Source organism: Takifugu flavidus, chromosome 7 (genome assembly GCF_003711565.1).
Source record: "Takifugu flavidus isolate HTHZ2018 chromosome 7, ASM371156v2, whole genome shotgun sequence".
Lineage (NCBI taxonomy): Eukaryota > Metazoa > Chordata > Actinopteri > Tetraodontiformes > Tetraodontidae > Takifugu > Takifugu flavidus.
The window spans coordinates 97,027-119,812 of NC_079526.1; the positions used below are offsets into that span (position 1 = coordinate 97,027).

At 43.9% G+C, this 22,786-nt stretch overlaps 1 protein-coding gene and 1 long non-coding RNA gene across 5 annotated transcripts; one reads left to right on the plus strand and one right to left on the minus strand.

The window, feature by feature from the left end:
• Positions 1–439: 439 nt before the first annotated feature.
• LOC130528250 (1-phosphatidylinositol 4,5-bisphosphate phosphodiesterase delta-3-A-like) lies at positions 440–18,125 on the minus strand. Of its 4 annotated transcripts, none has more exons than XM_057037399.1 (17): positions 17,999–18,125; positions 16,687–17,004; positions 14,345–14,400; positions 14,161–14,272; positions 10,246–10,474; positions 9,443–9,572; positions 9,134–9,359; positions 6,971–7,172; positions 5,974–6,118; positions 4,674–4,826; positions 4,098–4,232; positions 3,852–4,005; positions 3,583–3,699; positions 3,331–3,509; positions 3,008–3,143; positions 2,657–2,806; positions 440–2,575 (listed from the first exon to the last, which is right to left on the minus strand). In XM_057037399.1, the coding sequence occupies exons 2-17, from the start codon at positions 16,769–16,771 to the stop codon at positions 2,448–2,450; spliced, it is 2,337 nt and encodes a 778-aa protein (XP_056893379.1). In that variant the 5' UTR covers positions 16,772–17,004; positions 17,999–18,125; the 3' UTR covers positions 440–2,447. The 4 variants fall into 4 exon arrangements, with proteins under 4 accessions (XP_056893379.1, XP_056893380.1, XP_056893381.1 ...); XM_057037400.1 differs by having other exon boundaries at positions 16,687–16,809; positions 17,999–18,017; XM_057037401.1 differs by lacking the exon at positions 16,687–17,004 and having other exon boundaries at positions 17,999–18,016.
• LOC130528264 (uncharacterized) lies at positions 4,902–7,950 on the plus strand. The gene is made up of 2 exons (XR_008951250.1): positions 4,902–5,108; positions 7,703–7,950. It is a non-coding gene; the product is annotated as an uncharacterized LOC130528264 (long non-coding RNA).
• Positions 18,126–22,786: the final 4,661 nt, after the last annotated feature.

Below are 22,786 nucleotides of genomic sequence, written 5' to 3' on the forward strand. Positions count from 1 at the left end.
TGTAACAGAAAAGCACACAGGAGACTAGAGAAGGACACTAGATTAACCAGCTGTTGACAAGCACTTTATTAGCAGTATTAACGAGCCAAAACTGGATCACAAATATTTCTAACTGTAACCTTAATCAGAGTCAGAATGAAGTCATAAATTTCTGTAATGAAGATTCTCATCAAATTAAAGTTATTGGTATCTATAATATAATAATTCATTCTTGACAGTCAAAGCCTTACTGTAAACTGTACCAAGCTGGCCGCCCTGCAGGAACGCCACTCTGATGGGCGGCAGCTATGCTGCTTACAACTATGACGTCATCATTAACATGGTTCTGATAACCTTATCTCCACAAGAATACTTTTAATCTCTCAGTTTTATGTGTTCGCTAAACACCTTCATTCTTAACACTTTTACTGCTGGAGGATATGTAGAGGATTTAGACGCATTGTTGAATAGTTGCAGTAATCATATTTTTATTGATATCTCAGGAATGATATAATTTCCAGAGCAATTATCAGTCATCAGTTACAGAGATTTCATGCACACAGTGCTCACAGTGTGAGTTCAGGGTTCAAAAAGGGCGTCTTCTCAGTCTTGACCACAAGAGGGAGACCTTCAACATGACTGATGCCATCAGCGGTTACATTCTGACTTAAAGACACTTTTAGAGACACCAAATAACAACAAATACAAGCTAATTAAATATAGAATTTAAACCAAAGCTTTGATAAATTTAACTACATAAAACTGTGATCTAAATATACAGGCAAAGATCCAAGGTAGTTTTCTGTGTCAACTGGACAGTTTTTCTTCTCTTTTGAAGACATTTTGCCTTCTATCCAGAAGGTTTCTTCATTTCTGAAGAAGGTAAACAGTTAATTGGAGAGACTTTGTAGAAAACATACACCTTCAGAAAAGAGCAGAATATTGTTATTTCATCATAGTATATTATAAAATCATACAATACTAACTGATGAATGATCATTTTTATTTGAGTGCTGTGATCAGTTGCACCACAACAAGCAGAGGCTCCTGCTCTTCTCTCGTGTCTGTAGTGATCGTGGCTTCAGCACATACGCTCATAAACCCGATGTTCAAGGGCATTTTCACTACTGATGACACCCGAGAAAAACTGGAATTTTTAGCTGCTCAGAAATAGTTTTACAGCAGTGTAATGTTGCCAGTTATGGGAAGGAAAAACCAATTCAAGAAAGTGTCCCGTTGGGCCACAATACTCCGATCTGTAATATTGCCATGAATTAAAATACTTAAAAGAGCTCCACGTTTGCTCTGATTTAACAGGTTAAATAGTCAAGTAAGAAAAATCAAAGGAAATGACAAATTCACCAAAGTTGACCAGAGTTGAACACTTTAGAAGTGCAGGTATAATTAAAAGTTGCATTGTGTTCTGCCTGTCTGTGAGTCGGGTCACATGTTCCTGGAGGCTCCTCAGGCGTATCTGAAAACATACAGTGAGCAGACACACGTTTCAGAAACATCGGTACATTTATTGGGGGTGGGCTGAGTTGACATAGGTGTGTCCTGCGTTATTTAAGCCTCCTGACGTTCCCCTGCTGGGACACCTGATTATCCTCACACCTGTGAACACTGCAGGATCTGGTGGCTCATGGCTCCCTCCTCTGCAGCAGCGAGTCTGCTTCCTCATGTTGGTTGGCTGTGGTGAGTATTCACCATCACTTTCACCTTTAAGCACAGGCAGAGACTGCTGTTGCTCTGCTGCTGTTGCTCTGTTGCTTTGCAGCTGCTCTGCTGCTGTTCTGCTGCTATGCTGCTGTTACTCTGCTGCTGCTGCTGCTCTGCTGCTGTTGCTGCTCTGCTGTTGCTGCTCTGCTGCTGTTACTCTGCTGCTATGCTGCTGTTGCTCTGCTGCTGCTGCTGCTGCACAAGCTTTCAATGCAAAAGGCTCATTTCCTCTGATATTTTCTCTATTACATGACAAACATCCCAAACTATGAATGAGTGACCACATAGTGAGGGAGGCAAAGACCTTCTACCAGGTGCCCTCTGTATAGACATACAATTACAAAGAACCTCAATTCAAGCAGATGCCGTATCTATAGCTTCATGCAAATATACACAGTGATTGTCCACATTGAACTGAATATTTGGTTTTAACCACTGTTTGCAGCACATCTCTCTGGCACAGTGTGAGTATATTTCCTGAGAACTTTAACACCAAATGTTCTCATGAGAACAAATTAGATCTGTCCAATTTAATTAAAGCTCCACCCAAACTTGCCTGCGAGGGCTGGGCTCTGGATTTTGACTTTTATACATTGCATAACATAGATACAGTAGCAAAATGTATGAAAGGCTGAGATAGTGTGGTTAGAAACCGTGTGTTGTGGGAATGACAGCTCAGAAGAGAGAAGGTCTGGATCACAATTGAGTTAGGGTCACTGCCGTTGCTGCCTTTTATGTGTGTGGTCAGATCATGGCTTGCTGAACGATGGTTTTGCTGCTGACTTAGAGGGACACATGGTGACTTTAACGTAGATAAAGAGTGATGAGGGGGAAAGGCTTGAGCCATCCATCTTCATCAGACGGACGTGACGGTAACCTAAAAAGGAAAAGAAGCAATGTCAGAAGTTCAAACCTTAAACAACAACCCAGTTTTATCCAGACTCTGCAATGGACATACCTGTACGGAGAGCAGTGAAAGGCAGGGTGTATTGACCCAGGAAGTCATTGTTTGAGGTGTAATCATGGTCCTCCACCTTAAAGCGAACCAGAGCCAGGTCCGGGACGTGGACAGTGAAGTTGAAGGTACAGTCCCACCTTGGATTAAAGCCTGAATAATAATAACAACTGGACCATTATTTGAAAGCTTAAAGCAGAGAACAGGTTTCACTTTTCTGCTGTTGCCTATAATACTTGTAGAGAGAAACTCACTGGAAATAGAGATGATATTTTAAAGAATAAAGAAACTGGTTGGACTTTAATCTGAAAACCTTGAATCCCATCTCCTTCAATTAGAAGAGTAGGCATTTACCATTATTTTCAATGTGATGAGTTTTCTTCTTCATGTTGTCAATCGGGACACCGTAAATCTCCACCCACACCTGAGGATCCACAATAGAACTGGGCTTGTCCCATTCAGGTTTAGGGAGCTGCTGTGCCGAGATGATCTGAAAGATCACAGCTTCTTTTATTTAACACTTTGGTATAAAATGAGAGAGACGGAGACAACTGAGCTGTGATATCGAGGTCAACCCTGGATTATTTCTGGATCAAAGACTGTGTTTCGCATCATTTCCAATCATGTGCTCAGATCGGTGGTGTCCTTCAGTGTTGTGTGGTTTACAGTGGATTTACCCGTATGCTAAGTAAGAAGGGCCTGTGGCCTGAACCTCCACCAACATTCTCAGGGTTGAAGGTGACGTCAGGCTGGCACATGAATGCAGGCTTCAGGTTGTACCCACACTGGCCGTTTTGCAGGAATCTGCCCTGGTTTAGGTCCATCTGCTCACCTGGTGTCTGGAAGTTCAAAGCAACTGGAAAAAAACGCATAAACCAGCCACATATGACAAATGATTACTTACTATAGGATGAGAACTAATCCCTCACCAATCTGACAGCCTCCATTCCACATATCCTGAGGGTTGTAGTTTGAGGACTGGAGGCGCTGTCCTGAAGGGTAGATCCTGCTCAGCTTGTGACTGTTGTGACGGACAAAATGAATCCCTGGACAAGAAGAACACAAACACAGTGAGAAAGTACCCAGAACACCAATGGTTATCTGCGCTGTAGGTTTGTGGAGAGGTTAACTTGTTTTATTCCACATCTTTCTGTCGAACATAATGCAGCCAGGAAACGGATTCATCCTCACATCCTACCTGAGTCCTTGATGAGTCTCAGAGCTTTGCTTTCAGAGAAAGAGGACATCTCAGAGGCGGGCCTTTCTGCAGCCTGTTCAAAACCTTTAAAGGGAACGCTGCAGGTGTACACCACCAACTCTGACAGCTCTGGGCTCAGCTTAGACACCCCTGGCTGCAACCACACAAATCAGCATAACTTTTAACCAGCACAAAATGTCAAATTTCATCATATATTGCATTTTCTGGAAGGGGGGGATTGGTCACCTTCCTGTCCTGTTTCTTGACGGAGGGTTTGCCTTCAGAACAACCTGCCTCTTCATCTGATGAACTCCAGTCTGATGAGCACCTCTCTACCAAATGGTCTTTTTGACCTTTCACCAAGATTTTATGTTTAAGATCCTGCAGACACAGAAAAGACATCATAGTTTCACCTGATCTGTGTGGTGCCACCTGTGGACATGTTTTCTGTAGCGTTTGGATTATGTCAAATCTTCACTTTACATCTTCCAGTGTGAAATGAACCTGAGTGTACCCAGAAGGCACAGGCTTGAGGCAGGGTTGAACCGCCCTTGGACAACTATGTGTCCACTATAGGGGGCCCCTACACTCAGACGTCATCAAAGCACAGAACAAGGTGTCCGGGGCTAAGGCCCCACAAGGTTTAGACCACTGTCAATGAGGGATGGGACGCGCACCAGAGAGGCCAAGCCCCTCACTACATGTCCATTTAGTGGAGATGAGTGGCTTGATATAATGGCTGATCATAGATTAATGGGTTGTGGTCATCCATTCAACAGTATAAAATGTGTCTTATTGTGATGTGGGACATTACCTACTTACCTCTGGAGAAGGTAGAATTTGTGGATTCAAATCTCCGAGAGGTTTGGTGAGCAGCTTGTCTCCAAGGATGGTCTTCAAGTGTCGAGCCATCACTGTTTGCTGCTCCACAGAGCAGTGGTTCTCCAAGGACAATATTAGAGGGTAGGGAGATGTCTTCGAAACAGGATCCACATTGCAAATCCAAGCAGGAGTGTTTTTGACATAATTCAGGCAGAACAATAAAACAATAAATATACATATACAGTGATCCCTCGTTTATCGCGGGAGTTGCGTTCCAAAAATAACACGCGAAAAGTGAAATCCGTGAAGTAGTCAGCTTCATTTTTTTTATTATTTTACAATGCAATACTGAACTATAGAATGAAACCAAAAATCAAAACCTGTTTTAAAGCCCAAAATTTGTTTAAAACAATAATTTTAATCTAGTAATACAAGGTTGGAAACATTGTCACTCGCGTATTTCACAGTCCCAGCTGTGCCTCTTCGTCCTGACTCCGCTCCGCTGGAGCGTCTGTTTCTACTGAAGGCGCAGGAGTCTTTCTCCGAGAGAAGAACATTGTTATGGGTAGTTGTTGGCGCTCTTTCTTTTTCTGAGCAAGAAGATTTTTATAAACGGATATGCCACCTTCGATTATATTTGAGAACTGCAATGAACGACTCGCAAAAAAAATCCGTGAAGCAGCGAAGCCGTGAAAGATGAAACGCGATATAGCGAGGGATCACCGTATATATATTACTTAGCAGTGCACATCAAATGATTTTTTATTTCTCTCATAAATGCAAACAACACAAAGTTCCACATGGCTGATTAGACCTTACTACTGAGAGGCGATTTTTGATTAATTCCAAATTAATCACATCTATGTGGACAATTTTATGACATGTGTCTATTCATCAATTGGTTTATTTGATTCATGTGGTACAATGATTATTATGACTGAGATGAGCAGCTCACAATCACTGGGACTTCTGTCGTCTGAGTAATCCAAGGTTAGTTGTGACCCAGAACCAACCCTGATGGCTCACATGATTATACAAGGCAAAACACAAGACTACAAATAACTGAACTGAACTAGACAATTAATTTTGTTTATTGCAATTCTGCCAAAACATGCAAAAATGATTGAATCTGACAATTAAATTAGACTTTATCTACAATTGACAAATTAGTGGAGAAAGGGCTAAATAAACCCTCCCCAGATGTTACACCAAGTATTTTCCTGAGCAGTTATTTAAGTTAGCAGTTATTTATCCTAACTTGGATATTTCGCTTTAATACCACAGTAATAGTTATACTTACTTTGAAAGCGTATTCATCAATTGTCTGAACAACCTCAACAAAGGGTACTTTGGAGGTGAGTGTGTGTCCGTGGTAGATGACAGGTTCTCCTTTATCTCCATCCCAACAGTCCAGCTCAACACAACGGCAACCACGATTCAGCGCCCTAAGAGATAAAATATCATTAGTAAGCCTGAAAACGGGCCTGAAGGCAACTGTGTCAGTGCTTGGGTAGCCTCCTCCTCGAGGCGTAACTGTCAGTAGTTGGGTGGCTCCCTCCTCTGGGGGCAAATGTCAGTAACTGGGTATCCCCCTCCTCAGGGGCAACTGTTGCGTAGCCTCCCTCCTCTAGGGGTAATTGTCAGTAGTTGGGTGGCTCCCTCCTCTGGGGGCAAATGTCAGTAACTGGGTATCCCCTCCTCTGTCTGTTGAAGTGAGGGGAGATCCACTGTGTCCCAAAACAAGCAAGTCCTTCTCTGTATCCAGCTTTATTAACTAGAGCTGGACGGATGGTGTTGAAAATAAAAGTGGATCATCCTTGACAAAAGGACCTTTCTGTTTTGTTTTTTAAATGTTGATTAATGAAAGTCATTAAATTGTCTTGCAACAGGCTGGGAGATCACGAAGGAATGTATACCAAGGGCTCAAAAATAGACAAAATCAAAAGCATTATGACAAAACCTCCAGAGGGAAACATTTCCATGCAGCAACAAGTAATCATGTTCTAATATTCATTATTCTCCTTTAAACAAACAACCAAATCTGTCCCAAAGACAGAAACTCCTCACAGACTTAGAGTGCTGTTGCTACTAATAAAAGGCCACATGTGCAACTTCTGCATGAGATTTCAAGCATGTTTTCTTTGTGAGGACAGCAAGGCAGTGAGGAAAGCCACCCCTCCTCCCAGTCAGCAGTCTGGTCTGTCTCACAAGGGAAACCTGTGCTGCTGCACCAACAAAGCTTAGAACACCACCAACCAACATCAAAGAGGCTATTTGTGACGCACAGCAAGACTTACCGGATATATGGCTCGGTGCTACTGTCCCCGGTCAGTTGGTCCTTAGTGAGGTAGGTATTATGAGAGGATGAGACAAAATAGTCTGCAAGTGGATGAGTCATGTCCTGGTAAACTCTAGCATGTTCTGCATTGAAGATACAGTTCTCCTTAGATAGCATGTACATGGTGAACCCATTGGGGGTCATGAACTGGTTCTTCTGAGCTGTACAGGGCAGAAAGAACAAGCGCACTTCAAAAAAGGATGTGAATCATGTCCAGATAGATCATTCACGTTTGGCTGCAATACCCTAAATAAATTCCTCAATACATGCCAGGTTATGCAAATGATCTCATATTTAAACTATTTCCAATATCTTAAAATACTGTTTACCATAATGAATTTGTATCTTTAACAAACCTATTTTGTTTGAAGCTACAAATCTTTATCATATTTTATTAAATGGACCTGATGGGTGGAACGTCTGGTTGGATGTGAAGTGCTTCTCAGCCAAACTGGGCTACCATGCTGCATCTGACCATTGGCGTGTCAAAGCGCTTTGTGAGGTCAGAAAAAAGCACTATACAAATATATTCAATTTACTGTGTCGCGCCTCACGTTATCATAAAGACTGGCAGCGTCTCAGTATTTGGAGCCTTTCACAGTTGTCCTCATAAGAGAGGTGGAGGACCTGGACAAGTCTGCAGTTCATCATTGGGCCAATGTAGAAAGAGAGCCAACCACTAACATTCAAGCCTAAGAACAATGGGCCAGATTCACGAAGCGTTCTTACGAACAAATTTGTTCTTAAGTCCCATTTACGAACAGTTTACGAAGATTGTGGCATTCACCAATTTCTTCTTATCCTGGATTTATTCGTAGGTAAGAACAAATCCTACGAACACTCAGGAGTACTCTTGCGCACATTTCAGTGCCGACATGTTGGCATGGTTGTGTTTTCTTCTCTTGTGCAGTTCAATAAAATTCAATATTACAATGATAATTCTGTCATATTTATTTATTTATTTGTTTATTTCCTATTTTTGGTGATTTACGGAGAATTTTAAAATTACGTAAATGTGCCAATGACTTAACATTAATCAACCAAATTGGAAACCATGCCAAAACTGTCTTTTTATTTGATTTTATCTTGATTTATTTTATTAGGGGATCGAGGATATGCCCTGGCTCCCTGGTTGTTGACACCACTGACCAACCCTCAGACTCCACAGGAGTTTTATTCAATCAGATGCATGCGCGCAGTCGCTCCACCATTGAACGCACCATTGGCATGTTAAAGGGGCGCTGGATGTGTTTGGACACAGAGCCACAACCCCGTGAGGATGTGCGTCCTGACGCAATGATGGGGCCAGACTGCAGGCACGCGGTTCACGTTCGAGCGCGATTAATTGCCCGTTTGTGAATAAAATGCATTATTGTCACAATCCGAGCACAGCTTTTACACGTTTATTTTTTTTTACATTCTTCTTTTTTTTACATTCTCGTTGATTTCTTTAAGCGTGTTGGCTATAGTCATCAGGGTTGAGGCAATTTTATCAAGCGTGTTAGCCATCCTTTCTTGATTGTTCAACACGGCGTCAGAAATCAGGCGTGGAGAGGCAAGCTTTGGGCATTTGGCTGCTTTTTGCTCTGTCTACAGGGTCCTGCTGCAGTTCCTTTTATGGGCATTAGTGGGCGGTGACTTATGCTAATCGTATGTTAATTAGACTCACCTGGCACGCGCTTTCAACTTACGAACAGATGGCATTCATCAATCTAAGAACACAGCTGCGAACAATTCTGGGGCTTACGAACGCGTTGATGAATCCGACGTAGGGTTTTCTTAAAAAACTTCTTAATAACAACTTAAGAAAGAATCTAAGAAGATTCTTAAGAACATATTGGTGAATCTGGCCCAATCTCCCAAATCTCCCTCACATGCATCTCATGTCTTTGGACTGTGAGAGGAGGTCAGGGAGCCCAGAGGGAGGTGAGGTGACGGATGTGAGGTGACGTGTGAACCACCGCAACTGTAAATCTGGTTGATTTGGTGAACTCATTGTAAAAATTCTGTTGTTGGCAATGTGTTCAATGATGTTAAACTGTTCTAGCTCAGTTTCTGCACAGAAAACAACTAGATTAGAGAAACCATTCTTAACGGAAGGTTTAGAAGCACCGTTGCGTACCCCACACGTTGAGTTCATAGGTGAGGATGAGGCTCTGGGCATGGATCAGTGAAGCATCCTCCTCCTGGTCCAATAAGAAATCTCTGAGGTCCAGAGTGGAAAGAACGCAGCCGTTGGCAGAGTATTGGATGAACACGGCGTCCAGCTCTGGTCTTCGTAGCAACTCCCTGCAGAACACCTCGATCTCCTCGTGATCCAGACGACCATCAGCTGACTTGTCACATTTCTATGCAGGAACAGGGCGAGTTACAACATGGTGATGTCCAGTTGGGATAAACAAACATTTAGTAATTTTGGTTGAAATGTCACCTGGAAGAGGCTTAAAGCATACTGGTCGCTCAGGTCAATGTTGATCATCTGCAGAAGTGTCCGCACCTCATTGTAGCTCATCTTATCATCGTGGTTTTTGTCAGCCTGACTTAGGTAAGCATGGATCCAAGTGACACACACGCCGTTAAGGAACCACCAGATGTTGCCCTGCACAATTATGTGAATGCAGCACGGTCTCATCCTCAGAACACAATGTTGGACAGGGCAGCCATTTTAGTTTGTTAGCTGAGTCCATCCTCTCCAGCTCTTCTGTGTAAACATCCAGATGTCGCATGGTTCGATGGGAAATGTAGTCCCAGCAGCATGACCTGGGTCTTCCTTAACCCCGCCCAAAAGAACATACCCCAAACACTTCCCAGGAAAACACTGTGTTGTGGACACTTTGTCCACCTAAACTTGCAGGCATGTCAAACTCAGTCCTCGAAGGCCACGATCCTGCCGGGTTTTCTATCCCACTGAATGCATTTTCAGCCTGGTAGGACAGAAAACCCGGCAGGATCGTGGCCCTCGAGGACTGAGTTTGACACATGTGACCTAAAGGATGGAGCAGTTTAATCTCTTCAGTGATGGAAGTACAACAGGATATCAGCTGAAGTGAACATAAGTCAATAATCGCTTTCAGAGACTATTTGCGTAGAGAAATGATTTGCAAATGTCTTTCACAAAACTTCATTTCTAACTTACATGCCCATAAATGCCCATCAAACTACCCATGAATGTACCAGTGAAACAGTAGAGAATTTTCTGTCATTATCCAGTTCAGGATAAACAAAAAGGGATATTGGTTGAGTTTTTCCTTCTGAGTCATGTTCTCTACATGCTCCTGCAGGGTTCGTATGCCACGGGCCCAGCACCGGGCCTCTTCCTGATTCTGGCAGAGGAGATCCAAACTCTTCCGGGGTCCTTTGAAGACCACTGTCAAAGAGTGGCCCTCTGGCACGGAGCCAACCATCTGTCGAAAAGTCTCTGACTGACAGCCCTCAAGAACACATTCCACTTCCATGACTGAAACTGAGAAAAGGACAGAATGAATGTGTACAGATTTAAAGCAAACATACGCACAACGTGCGAACAACTCATTCACTCTGATGCCTGTAGACCAGTGGTGGGTGGGGAAGACATCCACAAATTGCTGCTGTTGACCTGGACAACTTCACAAATTCACTCTAGCAACTTTTAAAGTAATTTTTGCTGACGTCTAACAAATTTGGTGACTTAATTTTGACATTTGATAGGTAAACATCTGCTAAAATATTATAACACTGCAGTAATAACAGTAATTCCACTGTACAGCATCAAATCACAAATTCAGTCTTAAACATTCTACTGAAGCATCCAAAGCAACAGAGAAGCACTGTGTCATTTTACCAATAAATAAATAGCTAAAAAAAAGATTTACTAATAATTCTCACGTTCACACTGTTTGACCATCACAGTATGATGTAGCATGTAGTGCTAAAGTGGCTGGTAAAGGCACATTGTTACGCACACACACACACGCACACACACACACACACACACACACACACATACACATACACACATACACACATACAGCACAGCTGAAGCGTGTGGCCAATTGGATACTTTCCAGTGGGTGGTTCCTACAAATATATAGTGAAGTATATATATAAGCACATCTAAATGCTCCGTATCCAAACCACTCCTGACTCACAGGTCTCCTGTCCTGTAATCTCTATATAATCATTAGGTTAGGCTCCATTCTGAAGTCTCAAAATAGAGGAGGTCTGTAATTAAGGGATCAGAGACAGAGTAGATGTGTCTAACATTTAAAGCAAAAATAGATCTGTGTTTGATCCCTCACAGCCAACCGAGTTTCTATTTCAAAAGAATCTCATCAATCTCATCAATCTCATCAATCAATCAATCTTTTTTTATATAGCATCTTTTACAATCAGAATTGTTTCAAGGCACTTTCCAGAATCCCAGGGCCTAACCCCAGACAAGCAACAGTGGCAAGGAAAAACTCCTCTTTAACAGGAAGAAACCTTGAGCAGGACCAGGCTCATGTAGGGGGACCCTCCTGCTGATGGCCAGCTGGGTAGAGAGAGAAGAGACGGGGGAGGACAGGTAGAGGATAGAATGGAGAGGAGAGGAGAGGAGAGGAGAGGAGAGGAGGAGAGGAGAGGAGAGGAGAGGAGAGGAGAGGAGAGGAAACCATGACCCAGTGGGGTGACAGAGGCCTGTCAGGTGATCATGTTTCCGGACCCCGGCAGCCTTGGCCTATAGCAGCATAACTAAGATGTTAACCTAATGATTAGACGACCCCCTAAGTATGATAATTTGTCTGTCTATGATAATAACTGGAACTACAGCATTAGTAACAATAAGCTTTTTCAAAGAGGTAGGTTTTAAGCCTAATCTTAAAAGTAGCGATGGAGTCAGCCTCCCGTACCTGGACAGGGAGCTGGTTCCATAGCAGGGGGGCCTGGTAGCTAAATGCTAGGCCCCCCATTCTACCCCTAGAAACTCTGGGGACCACAAGTAGACCAGCATTCTGAGAGCGGAGCGGTCTATTGGGCTGGTAAGGTGCCACTAGCTCCTCCAGGTAGGATCGAGCTAGGCCTCTGAGGACCTTGTAGGTCAAAAGAAGGGTTTTAAAAATTATTCTAAATTAAACGGGCAGCCAATGAAGAGACGCCAGTACAGGAGTTATGTGATCTCTTTTGTCAATACCTGTCAATACATGTGAAAGTTCAGCAAGTGGAAGATTAAATGATTCGAAAAACACTGAGCTAAGAATGAAACAACCAGGGTTTGCAGGGTTCTGCCTTCACTTTTCAATTAAAAATCGTACAAAACAAAAGAAGAAGAACCCCGGGAGATCTGAGCCTTCAGATAACAGCAGCATCAGACCTTCATCAGCCTGTTAAGGTCATGGGCCAAAGGTCAGCTAATGCTAATTTCAAAGCTTGATTAATACCCAACAATCCTCTCAGCAGTTGTCTAGAACCCTGAAAATGAAAATGATGGACGTCCACCACAGGAGAAGACTGTAAGATGACACACCTACACAAATAGGAGCTTCATTGAGGAGTCACCAGAAAACCTTTCCTGCATCCTCACCACCACATCCAGCATCAGAAGTTTGCTAAAGAAGATCCAGACAAGCCTGAAGCATTTAGGAATCAAGTCCTATCACCTGACCTAAACCTCATTGGACATCTGAGTACAGACCTGAGAGGAGCAGACGGCTCAGGAACCTGACAGAACTGAACAGACTTTAGTGAGGTAGAATGGAGCAAAATCCCTCCAACAAGACCTGAAAGATTCTTGGCTGCTTACAGAGGACTTTACAAGCTGTGATACTGGCCACAGGGACACGCTGCTGGGCACAGGGACACGCTGCTGGGCACCAACGGGGGCGCTGCTGGGTAACAACAGGAGGTGCAGCTGGGCCCCGACAGGGGCGCTGCTGGGCACCAACAGGAGGCGCTGCTGGGCACCAACTATGCTGGGGGCCAAACCATTTTTACATAGAAGAGGTAGAATAATTTCGGTACTGTACAGGCAGACGGGTCAGGGATGCTGTCCTAAGAATGCTATTTAGACATTTATGTAAACGTCCACTATAAAATTATTCTTCTGATCTCCGAGCTGAAGGCCAAACTCCATCATATCTGAAGGAGAGCACCAGGTAGTGACCTCCACCCTCATTCTTTCTTTTTCTGGGTGCATCTATCTATTCTTAACTGTGCACTAACCTCTAACTTCAGTGACATCTTCAGTTTTAAATCTATAGCTTCAGGTCAACAAACCATAGCAATTTGCATGTGTGATTTGCATGTCTGTTCCTCCCTTCATTCTGTCCCTCTTTAACCAATCAATCAATCAATCAATCAATCAATCAATCAATCAATCAATCAATCAATCAATCAATCAAGCAATCAATCAATCAATCAATCAATCAATCAATCAATCATTCATTCATTCTTTATTTATATAGAGTCTGTTACAATCCAAATTGTTTCTAGGCGCTTGACAGAATCCCAAGGTCTGACTCTCAACGAGCAACAGAAAAACTCCCCTTTAACAGTAAGAAACCTTGAGCAGGACCAGGCTCATATTGGGGGACCCTCCTGCTGATGGCCGGCTGGGTAGTGAGAGAGGAGAAGGGAGAGTAGGACAGGTAGAGGAGAGAATAGGTAGAGAACATAGAAATACATTATATTAATTAAAATAAACTGCCGGAAGAGTCGAGTTGAGTGGTTTAGCGGGGTCGGAGGTCAGTAGGTCAGCATACAACTATGAAGGCGGCGATACCTGTAAATGAATACTCTCATCTTCTCCTTCCTGCCATCAGTAGCTCAAACCTGGTCCTGTTCAATCTTTCTTCCTGTTACAGGCAGTTTTTACAGCCACTCTAGCTTGTTAGGGGTCAGACCCTGGGATTCTGTAAAGCTCAATCTGGCCTGTACTTTTGGCTATTTAAAAAAAGTTTAATTGAACTGAAGAATAATTACACTCGTAATCGCTTAGTTTGCTGCTGATAATTCCTGTTACAATATTACATTTCAGGTAAACTTCACGAGTAAATGAGTCAGCAGAACTCATCCATAAGTGTTGAAAGAGAATCTAAAGAGAAGTTTGTGAGTGAGACTTGAGAAGCAGAACAGAGATTAAAGAAAGAACTGGTTGGCAGAGACTGCTGTTGACTCACTTGAAGTCGTACTTACAGGACTGTTGTTCTTTGGCTCTACTAGAGGTTTTGTGGGACTGACACCAGATAGTGACGCCGTCCTCCAAAAGCTTCAGTGTCCGACGCTTCTGCCAGTGAGCTGAGCGCACCTTCGAGCACAACATAAGACTTCAGCCTAGCTTTGCGAGACCATGTGACCACTGACAGCTGGGAGCAGTTACCTTCAGCATGCTGGAGCCCTGCAACATCTGCTTCACATCCTCGTCGTCTTGCACTCCTGCAATCAAAGAAACCAAAAGCAGAGACAAGATTTGAGAAAACATACTGAATGAAAAACAAACAAATTTAACATTTGCAGTTGTTTCTGAAGTTTCTCCTTTAGAGAGCAGGCAGTGATGCAACATCTGTTTACACTGTGCAGATATTTACTAAGTTACAAAAACGGTAATTAGTCCTCATGTTTTTCCTGATGTTACAGGTACAGTGTTGTAAGTCTGCGCATGTGATGGATGTTTCCAACCTCTGGACTCAACTCCTGCTGCCGCTGGCAGGTTAAAATATTGTGACATGACGATTTTGCTCAACTGGTAAAGCTCAGGTTTGGCACCACACTGCAGCTGTGGAGCATACATTCTATCAATAAATAATGTATAGGATATGCACAGTACAGTGCATAAACTGAATTAAGTGACATAATTACAAGAATGTTTCTGAGATTGAAAATAATATGAACTGACTTTTAATTTTAACCACAACCCCAACCCTGACCCCAACCACGAGCCCCAACCCTGATCCCAACCACGACCCCAACCCTGATCCCAACAATAATTATTGTTATTACTGCTATCACTGCTGCCCTGCCAACCTCCAGACCTCTTTCCCTTACTGCTAACAAGTGCAATCAATCTTTATAATTAACTCTTCTTAATTACCTTTAAAAGTTTAATAGTTAATCTAGCCATTCATCCATCCATCCATCCATCCTCTACCGCTTATCCGGGGTCAGGTCTGGGCCTCCCTCTCCCCAGCTACTTCTTCCAGCTCATCTGGGGGGATCCCCAGGCATTCCCAGACCAGTCAAGAGACATAGTCTCTCCAACGTGTCCTGGGTCTTCCCGGGGGCCTCCTACCAGGAGGACATACCTTGAACACCTCACCAGGGAGGCAACCAGGGGGCTCCTCTCAACGCGGAGAAGCAGCGGCTCTACTCTGAGCTCCACCCAGATGGCAGAGCTTCTCACCCTATCTCTAAGGGAGAGCCCAGCCACCCTACGGAGGAAGCTCGTACCCGTGATCTTGTTCTTTCGGTCATTACCCAAAGCTCATGACCATAGGTGAGGGTAGGAAAGAAGATCGACTGGTAAATCTCTTCACCACAACGGACCGGTGCAGAGTCCGCATTACTGCTGACGCGACACCGATCTGCCTGTCGATCTCCTGCTCCATTCTTCCCTCACTCGTGAACAAGACCCTGAGGTACTTGAACTCCTCCACTTGGGGCAGGATTTCCTCCTTGACCCGGAAAAGGCACTCCACCTTTTTCCGGTTGAGAACCATTCCCGTGGGCTCACCACCTGCAGGAGGGGCCAAGGGGGTCAGGTGCATTTTGTGTTGGGTAGTGGTCGAAGGCAGGGACCTTGGCGGTCTGATCCCCGGCTGCAGAAACTGGCTCTAGGGACATAGTTAATCGAAATTTATTTATTCTTTCTACTTGTTTAAACTATGATTATACAGACTCGGCCAATGGGCCAGGCGGGCTCCTCTGTCCCTGAACCTGGCCCTAATCTAAGCCCAGTTCTACCCTCAACCTTAACCACACCATAACCTTCAAACAGTCCTTTAAAGTTGTGAGGACCAGCCAAAGTGTCCTCACTTTGCTAGTAGAATGACAACTGTGGCGCTCAGTACAGAGCATGAATAATAACACGCACACACACACACACACACGCACGCACGCACGCACACACACACACACACACACACACACACACACACACACACCAGCCCAAGACTCTTATCCCATCCGTGGAACTTCCTGTCAGCAGGCCCAGAAAGTCTGTATCTGCTTTTGTAAATAAATTTCTTATTCTGGTAATATTTTCAGCTGCTCATCTGCCCACTGAGGGCCAGAGCCAGAATAGTGTTTATCATATTCTTAGAACTAACATCATGCTGCAGTTCTGTCCCTACTGGTGTAGATTATTTTAATTTCTTTTTTCATAATCCACAAAAGAGAAGAGAATACCATCATCTATGAAATAAATCCAGTTAGCTTTTACAAACAGATGCTAGCTGAAGGCAGACAATAATGTCTCCGCACAGGCCTGCAAACTCAGTTAACCCTCATATTGATCCAGGAGCTCCAGTTAGAGCATCAGTGGATCACACTGGTCATGCCTGGTCTGCTGCTCGGACTCCACCATTTCCATTCTTTAAATTAAGGCTTTAGTGGGAAGCTCTCGGCGGGTTATTCCGATCAGAGCTTTGGATATTAAACTTGACTGAAATGAATTAAAATCCTCTGATAAAGTAAAGCTCGACCACATGAGATTAGCGGACTGACCGAGGCTCCTCAGAGGGTCGATGCTCCTGGACGTCCCGGCTCCGCTCCTCAGCGCCTCTCCTTGGGCCGCTATACTGCCGAGCATGTCACTGCAAATTGCTCGTTCTTCTCTGACTGGACTGGCTGTTGTCGGACACAGAAGGATGAGACTAACTGAGGAGGATTAGTTAAAACCTGGGAGGGGAGGAGGGGCGTCGCAGTGTCTGAAGGACGGAGGCTGTCCTACAGCCTGGATACTGAACGGAGGATGTCCTGCAGCCCGGAGACTGGACGGAGGATGTCCTCCAGCCTGCAGACCGACTCAGTAGTAGAGAGAGTCTACAAGAAAAACACGGGAACTGTCCATATTTAAAAACATCTGAGGATTATAAACACCGGAACAGGCCATATTTAATCAGATCTGAGCATCTCAAGCGCTTAACGGTGACTTCCGGTTGTGACTTTCAAAATAAAACAGGGCCCCTTTACGGCTGCTCTTGGACATACGCGTCTTTTGATCCTGTAAACTTGCATTTTCCATTTCAAACTAAAACTGACTATGGACAGAGTTGTCGTCTAGAGGACAAGGTACTTGTGTTAGCAATTATTATTATTATTATCATTATTATATTATTAATTTTATATTTCGTAGTGCCCCTTGCACTAGATTTTAAAAAAGAGTCCACAGTATGATGTTTCATTAAAACTAGCAGTGTTCGGTTTTACTATTGTTGTTTTATATTTGCTGATAAAAATAATGATTGCCGTTCCAAAATCTAATGGTAATATTATCACAAATCTACACGTCACCAACATTGATGTCCTAATATAGATGCCATAGATGCCTGGTGATCCTGGTGAGGAGGGTGGGGTCCACCCTGCATGTGGTGGGTGGACACTGGCCTTTCAAACAGTAGAGTTAGGTACATATACTCAAGTTCTAAATGTTATACTGATGTTCGAACCATAAACCATCACCAGAAAAGACAGCTGCACATACTAGGTTGCAGATTAGTTCAAATTCAAATAACCATGGCTCGACTGGGGGACAGACATGGAACCCGCTGCTGCTGCTGCAGCAGCTACACCCTGAAGCTGAATCAAACGTGCCTTTCACATTTTTCTGGTCAAATCCGCATCTCTTTGTTTTGGAATGCGCGAATACTCGCAGCCTTACGGTAACAGTGCTGAAACGTCAAGTGGACTGTATTGAAATAGACTTTAAATAAACCTACGAGCCTATACACTACAAACCTATGTTTGAACTACTACTTTCTATGAATACCTGTGGACATCCCCTTCAGGGTCACAGGGAGGGTGTTGCATATCCCACCTGCATATGGGTGAAGGCAGGTCCCCCGTGGATGAATCTCCAGCTCATCCCAGGGCCCTATATGAGAATTTGTGGGTTAAGTATCTTGCTCAAGGCGACCTCAGCATTGCTCTGGAGGTGCTCTGGGACCTACTGCCAGAAAATGTTTTGTCCGCACTGGGCTTGACATTGGTGTCACAATCATGTGACTGACTGTGTTTGCTTCTCTTTTATCAGCGTCAAAGATGCAAACGGAACATTTGCATCAGTTTTGGCCGTTTCCCTCTTTACGCCCACCGAATGCAACACAGAGAGTGTTTATGAAAAAAATAATATTATATTATATAAGAAGCATCTAATTATGAAGGGAAAAAAACGCCAAAATATTTCACCTTGGCTTTTTAAGAAAGTTTCCAAACTACTTGAAAATGGACATTTAAATTTATTTATTATATATGATGAAATAAATACAGATCTTTGCTTGCTTGTGTCCTTGGTTATTTATATGGCATCTGTTACAATCAAAAATGTTTCTAGGCGCTTTACAGAATCCCAGCGCCCCAACAAGCAACAGTGGCAAGGAAAAACTCCCCTTTAACAGGAAGAAACCTTGAGCAGGACCAGGCTCATGTGGGGGGACCCTCCTGCTAATGGCCGGCTGGGTAGAGAGAGAGGAGAAGGGGGAGGACAGGTAGAGGAGAGAATAGGCAGAGATCATAGAGAGAGGTGCTCCACAGGGGACTGTGCTGTCCCCCATCCTCTTCACTCTGTACACCTCGGACTTCTGTTACAACTCAAGGGTGTCGTTAAATGTGTCACATTCAGAAGTCCGCTGATGACACAGCCATCGTTGGATGTATCAGAGACGACCAAGAGGAGGAGTACCGGTGCCTGGTGAGGGACTTTGTTGCCTGGTGCCACAACAACGGTCTGCAGCTCAACACCTCCAAAACCAAAGAACTGGTCATTGACTTTGGGAGGGACCGACCGAGACCTAGACCAGTTCAGATAGGAACGGAGGAGGTGGAGGGCGTGCAGACCTACAAATATCTTGGGCTGTGGCTGGACAACAGGCTGGACTGGATAAGCAACTCGAGGCAGCTGTACAAGAAGACCCAGAGCAGGATGTACTTCCTGAGGAGACTCAGATCCTTCAACATCTGCAGGAAACTCCTCTGGATGTTCTATCAGTCTGTGGTCGCCAGCGTCCTGTCCTACGCTGTGGTGTGCTGGGGGGGGGGGGGGGAGTGTGACAAAAGCAGACCTCTCCAGGCTGGAGAAGCTGATCAGGCGGGCCAGCTCGGTGGTTGGGATGAAGCTGAAACCTCTGGTGACAGTGGCAGAGAGGAGAACTATAGACAAGCTGCGGAGCATCATGGACAATGTCCGCCACCCTCTGCACACTGTCATCCACAGCCAGAGAAGCCTGATCAGCCAGAGGCTGCGCCTCCCCAAGTACAGGACAAACAGACTGGGGAACTCATTCATCCCCCGAGCCATCAGACTGTTCAACTCCTCACTGGGGGGGAGGAGGGCCAACAGAAGGACTGGAACAACACTGCAATAACATAATACTGGGACATCCATTCATTCAGTTCATTCATTCATTCAGTTCATTTATTTACATTTCTATAGTTTTATATTATATTCTATTTTTAATTTATTCTATTTTATTTCTTATTTTATTCTATTTTTATTTTTATTATTTTTAATATTATAAACAGTGCTGTACGTTTCTTTGGGGAGATGCTAATTTCCCTAATGGACACCCCCTAAAGGGATCAATAAAGTACCCTGATTCTGATTCTGATGATAAATTAATAGTACAAGCTGCTGGTATAAGAGTAGGGTGGGTTAGCAGGGTCGGAGGTCAGAGGTCGGCAGGCCAGCATACCGCTATAAAGGCGGCAAGACCTGTTGACGGATATGGGGGGGGGGCAGAGAAACTTTACAAGAAATGACATCATCAATGAGCATTGATGATCTACTCGGAGAGGAGAGGAGAGGAGAGGAGAGGAGAGGAGAGGAGAGGAGAGGAGAGGAGAGGAGAGGAGAGGAGAGGAGACCCAGGGCCTAACCCCAGACAAGCAACAGTGGCAAGGAAAAACTCCCCTTTAACAGGAAGAAACCTTGAGCAGGACCAGGCTCATGTAGGGGGACTCTCCTGCTGATGGCAGGGGTAGAGAGAGAGGAGAAGGGGGAGGACAGGTAGAGGATAGAATAGGTAGGAGAGGAGAGGAGAGGAGAGGAGAGGAGAGGAGAGGAGAGGAGAGGAGAGGAGAGGAAACCATGACCCAATGGGGTGACAGAGGCCTGTCAGGTGATCATGTTTCCGACAGCCTTGGCCTATAGCAGCATAGCTAAGACGTTAACCTAATGATTAGACGACCCCCTAAGTATGATAATTTGTCTGTCTATGATAATAACTGGAACTACAGAATTAGTAACAATAAGCTTTTTCAAAGATGACCTCAGAAGCTGAAGCTTCACTAACTTCTCTTTCTCCTCTGGTTTCATGGATAGATATAGCTTAGTGTCATCAGCATAACAATGAAAATTTATCCCATGCTGCCGAATAATGTTCCCTAAGGCAAGCATGTACCGGGTGAAAAGGATTGGTCCAAGTACAGAACCTTGAGGAACTCCATGGCTAACCCTACTGTATGAGGAGGGAACACAATGGACATGAGCAAACTGGTATCTATCAGATAAATATGATCTAAACCAGTCTAGTGCTGTCTCTTTAATCCCAATCACATGTTCCGGTCTCTGTAACAGGATGCTGTGATCAACTGTATCAAAAGCAGCACTGAGGTCCAGCAGAACCAGCATAGAACCAGTCCATGATCTGAAGCTATCAGAAGCTCCTTAGTAACTTTAATAAGTGCTGTTTCTGTGCTGTGGTGAGCTCTAAAGCCTGACTGAAACATCTCAAACAGGCTGTTTCTCTGCAGGTGCTCCAGTAACTGAGTCACCATAACCTTCTCAAGAATTTTAGAGATAAAAGGAAGGTTGGATATCGGCCTATAATTTGCTAAGACATCAGGATCCAGTGATGGTTTTTTAAGCAACGGCTTAATCACTGCCACCTTGTAGGACCGGGGTACATAACCTGTCACTAAAGAACAATTGATCTGGTCCAGGACAGAACTGCCTATCAATGGTAAAACATCCTTCAACAGGTGTGTTGGGATCTAAAAGACAAGTGTTGGACTTAGATTTCTAAATTAGCGAAGATGTCTCAGAAAAATATATAGGGCTGAAGGAGTTTAATGAATGGTTAGCTCGTTGGAGACCCTGTATGTTCCCACAGTCAGCACATCTGGTGATGGTCCAGTTGTTCGGATGGCCTGGTTAGCTTTTTCTTTGATAGCTAGTGAAGAAGCTTTATCAGTGAAGAAGCTCATGAAGTCTTCATCACTAAGGGAAGAAGGGATACGTGGATCTAAAACACTGTGACTCTTGGTTAATTTGGCCACAGCGCTAAAAAGAAATCTGGGGTTATTCTGGTTTTCTTCAATTAGAGAAGAAAAATAAGCTGTTCTAGCATTACTAAGGGCCTTTCTATAAACTGCCAGACAGTCTTTCCAGGCTAAATGGTAGCAATCTATTTTACAAGAATACCACTTCCATTCTACTCTTTGCACTTCCTGCTTGAGGGGCCTAATGTGTGAATTATACCACGGGGCACACATCCTCTGATTTACTCTTTTCTTTTTCAGGTGGGCAACAGAATCAAGCGTAATTCTCAGTGAGGCTGCTGCACCTTCAGCAAAAGAGTCGATCTCGGCAGGGCTAAGATTATTATGACTGATCCCTGTAGAAGCATACAGTGGTCCTGGGATTAGCACAGGAATTGCTTCCTTATACTTAGGTACAGCATTATCTGAAAGACATATAGTAAGACTGTGCTCTGAGCATAGAAGAATTGTTAATCATAAATGTAAAAGTAATCAAAAAATGATCTGACAGGAGTGGGTTCTGAGGGAACACTGACACATGTTCTACCTCAACACCGTAAGTAGGAACTAGATCAAGGGTGTGGTTGAAGCTATGAGTTGGTTGGTTTATGTGTTGAAGGATACTAACTGACTACTGGCCATCAAAATTCCTTAAACTTCAAGTGAACGTCAATGCTCTTCTGAATGGCATTTTCTTTTATTTCCGCTTCTCTGTTTTCGCAAGAGCTCACTGTGGCAGATCCTGCACGCACACGCACACACACACACACACACACACACACACACACACACACACACACACACACAACACACACACACACACACTCACACAAATACACACACTCAGGCGCCTCAGACTGTTGTTTGCTGTCTTCTCTCATTGTGATCAATGTTCACACCTGCCTTAAATTTCGCCTGCTTGCTGTGGATCCATAGTCAATGTACCTGCGTTCAAACCCCTCCTGACAACTGCAATATTCACTTCTATGTGACCTAAGGAGAGATGCACATGTTACACCAAAGATTGTAAAGAACTGGATGTACATGAGCAGGACATCAGTAGGACCTCTGTGTTAGTGTAACTGCTGCTGAATGACAGTTAATTATCTTCATTTGCATGCCTGCTTTTATCTTCAAAGAATATATTTATTGAATGATGAAATCATGGCTGTATAGCTCTTAGCATCATTTTCCATATATATAGTGTGTTTTTGTGAAGATGGCCTAGGTGATCTGGGAGGTCCAACATGACCTTTGAGGTGAACTGTAAAGTGCCAGAAATGCTGCAAGGCTCTGGTTTATGGATTTTCAGTCAACTTTTATTAAAAATGTATATGACTTTCTTCTT